At 43.2% G+C, this 2743-nt stretch overlaps 1 protein-coding gene across 1 annotated transcript in view; it reads left to right on the top strand.

Moving 5' to 3' along the window:
* The window catches only part of LOC101355254 (zinc finger protein 699-like), a gene marked incomplete at its 3' end in the record, with an annotated part of 3608 nt that extends 982 nt beyond the window's left edge, over positions 1 to 2626 (top strand). The window contains 2 exon segments of the mRNA XM_012559987.2: positions 1234 to 2597; positions 2600 to 2626. Of these exon segments, the coding sequence (XP_012415441.2) occupies positions 1234 to 2597; positions 2600 to 2626 (1391 nt within the window).
* Between the last annotated feature and the right edge of the window lie 117 nt (positions 2627 to 2743).

Genomic DNA, 2743 nt, shown 5'->3' with positions numbered 1-2743 from the left:
GTACTCATTGCTGTGAAGAGTCCATTTATGAATTATTCCTCTGTGAGGAAGGAGGCTTGGAGGAGACAAAGCTGGATAATGCCAGGCTGTGTCTCTGGAGGTCCTACGGCTTAACCACTTCATCTTCCTCCTGTGCTGGGTTAGAGCTCCCTTTGTAGAGCTGCCTCCAGGGCTCCAGTCCCACCCCTACCAGCCCTGTGTTCCTGATCCCAGAGCCTACACTGCTCTGCAGACCTGGCGAGTCATCAAGGTTCTGGGCTTTTGTGAGTGAGCTGTGAGCATGGCTATGCAACTAGCCCCACAGAGGTGGAGGCTTCAGGCGCAGTTCGCCTCACTTTGGGATGTCATTAAACTTGCATTTCTTCCAAATACCCTCTCTGCTGTAATTTATTTCCTGCCTTTCCACCCTACAGGAGTTTTGAGTTACAGGGCCTCAGATTTCATAGAAGATGGGAACCCAGAAGAGGTGCGTGGTGGCTGAGCACTTCCTGTGTGTCCACCTGGAGGCAGTGGCCACAGAGGAGCCTGGCCCTGTCCAAAAGATGAATGTGGCAACACTGCCAGCCGTAGGGACCGGATGGTGCAGGGTAGTGCTGCCCAGGTTCTCTGAGGCGACTCTTGAGACCCTCCTCATTAATGTGAAAATAGTCGGATAGTAGATTTTTCTATTGTCACAAATGTGAAATGTCAGATAATGAGATAGTTGATAAGGGAGGAGTAGGGATGTCTGTGTATGTGTACACATCTCTAATCTGTTGCTGTCTTGTCTATTCCGACTCTTGGCAGTGCCTCTGTGTGGGTTTGAACCACCTGCCTTTTGGTCACATGGGGTCACTAAGCTGGAATCTATTGAACAGCACTGAACAAGAACAATTATATACATACACACACACTCACACTCACACATATATATGGCAGTACAAACTTTTGTGCCATCAAGGTATCATATATGTGTATAAAACCAGCTCTAATGTTGTGTTTACACAATTTTTACAGTACAATATTTTTATAAATGTGAGTCAGATATTTAACATTTGAAACATTTCACTTAAATACAATTTTTAGTTAGAGAACACCATATGTTAGAAACACAATAAAAATAATGGTAGCATATCTGCTAGATTATTTAATCTATGAAATGAGACAATGCAGGGGAAAAAATGTTTAATCTGTACAGTAATGGTAAAATAGTAACAAATTTGTATCCAACAGCAGGCTGCCTATTTTTAACAGAAGGCATATAATAGAGAAACTATGTGAAAGTAATGAAGACAATCAGACCTTCAGCCAGATTCCAAATCTTTCTGTGCTCAAAAGAACTCCTATGGAAGCAGATCCTTCTGAATGCCTTAAGTGTGGACAATCCTTGATGAATCATTCATCACTTAAGCATCACATCAAATCTCACTCTGGATGCAGTGCCTATCAGTGTAAGGAATGTGGAGAAGCCTGCAGTTGTCCCTCTTACCTCAGCACTGATGTGAGAACTCTTACTGGAGAGAAATCCTACGAATGTAAGGAATGCGGCAAAGGCTTTCGTCGTTCCTCAAAGCTTACTATACATATGGGAATTCACAGTGGAGAAAAGCTTTATGTATGTAAGGAATGTGGGAAAGCCTTTAGTTGTTCCTCAGATCTCACTGCACATATGAGAACTCACAGTGGTGAGAGGCCATATGAATGTAAGGAATGTGGCAAATCATTTTGTCACTCCTCAGACCTCGGTATACATACAAGAACTCACAGTGGTGAGAGGCCTTATGAATGTAAGGAATGTGGCAAAGCCTTTAGTCGGTCCTCATACCTGACTTCACATAGAAGAACACATACTGGTGAGAGACCTTATGAATGTAAGGAATGTGGCAAAGCCTTTAGTTGGTCCTCAGCCCTCACTGCACATATGAGAACTCACAGTGGTGAGAGGCCATATGAATGTAAGGAATGTGGCAAATCATTTTGTCACTCCTTAGACCTCGGTATACATACAAGAACTCACAGTGGTGAGAGGCCTTATGAATGTAAGGAATGTGGCAAAGCGTTTAGTCAGTCTTCACACCTCACTTCACATTTAAGAACTCACAGTGGTGAGAGGCCTTACGAATGTAAGGAATGTGGCAAAGCATTTAGTCAGTCTTCACACCTCACTTCACATTTAAGAACTCACAGTGGTGAGAGGCCTTATGAATGTAAGAAATGTGGCAAAGCCTTTAATCGCTTCTCCTACCTCACTCAACATGTAAAAGCTCACAGTGGAGAGAGGCCTTATGAATGTAAGGAATGTGGCAAAACCTTTATTCAGTCCTCACACCTCACTGCACATAAGAGAAGTCACTGTGGAGAGAGACCTTATGAATGTATGGAATGTGGCAGAGCCTTTTTTCACTTCTCAGGCTTCACTATACATATGAGAACTCACAGTGGTGAGAGGCCTTATGAGTGTAACTAATGTGGCAAAGCCTTTTATCACTCCTCAGGCCTCACTGTACATATGAGAACTCACAATGGTGAGAGGCCTTATGAATGTAAGAAATGCAGCAAAGCCTTTCGTCAGTCCTCACACCTCACTAGACATGTAAGAGTTCACAGTGGAGAAAGGCCTTCAGTAAGGAATGTGGGAAAGCCTTTAGTCAGTCTTCAGTGCTTACTGAACATAAATAACCTCACAGTAGGAGAGACTTTATGAATGCAAGGAATGTGGGAAAGTAGTTATTCCTCATCCCTCACTGAATACATAAGAAATCAC

The sequence above is a fragment of the Trichechus manatus genome, unplaced genomic scaffold (assembly GCF_000243295.1).
Source record: "Trichechus manatus latirostris isolate Lorelei unplaced genomic scaffold, TriManLat1.0 scaffold01025, whole genome shotgun sequence".
Lineage (NCBI taxonomy): Eukaryota > Metazoa > Chordata > Mammalia > Sirenia > Trichechidae > Trichechus > Trichechus manatus.
Note: the sequence above shows the minus strand (reverse complement) of the source record. Positions and strands in the feature narration are given on the sequence as shown.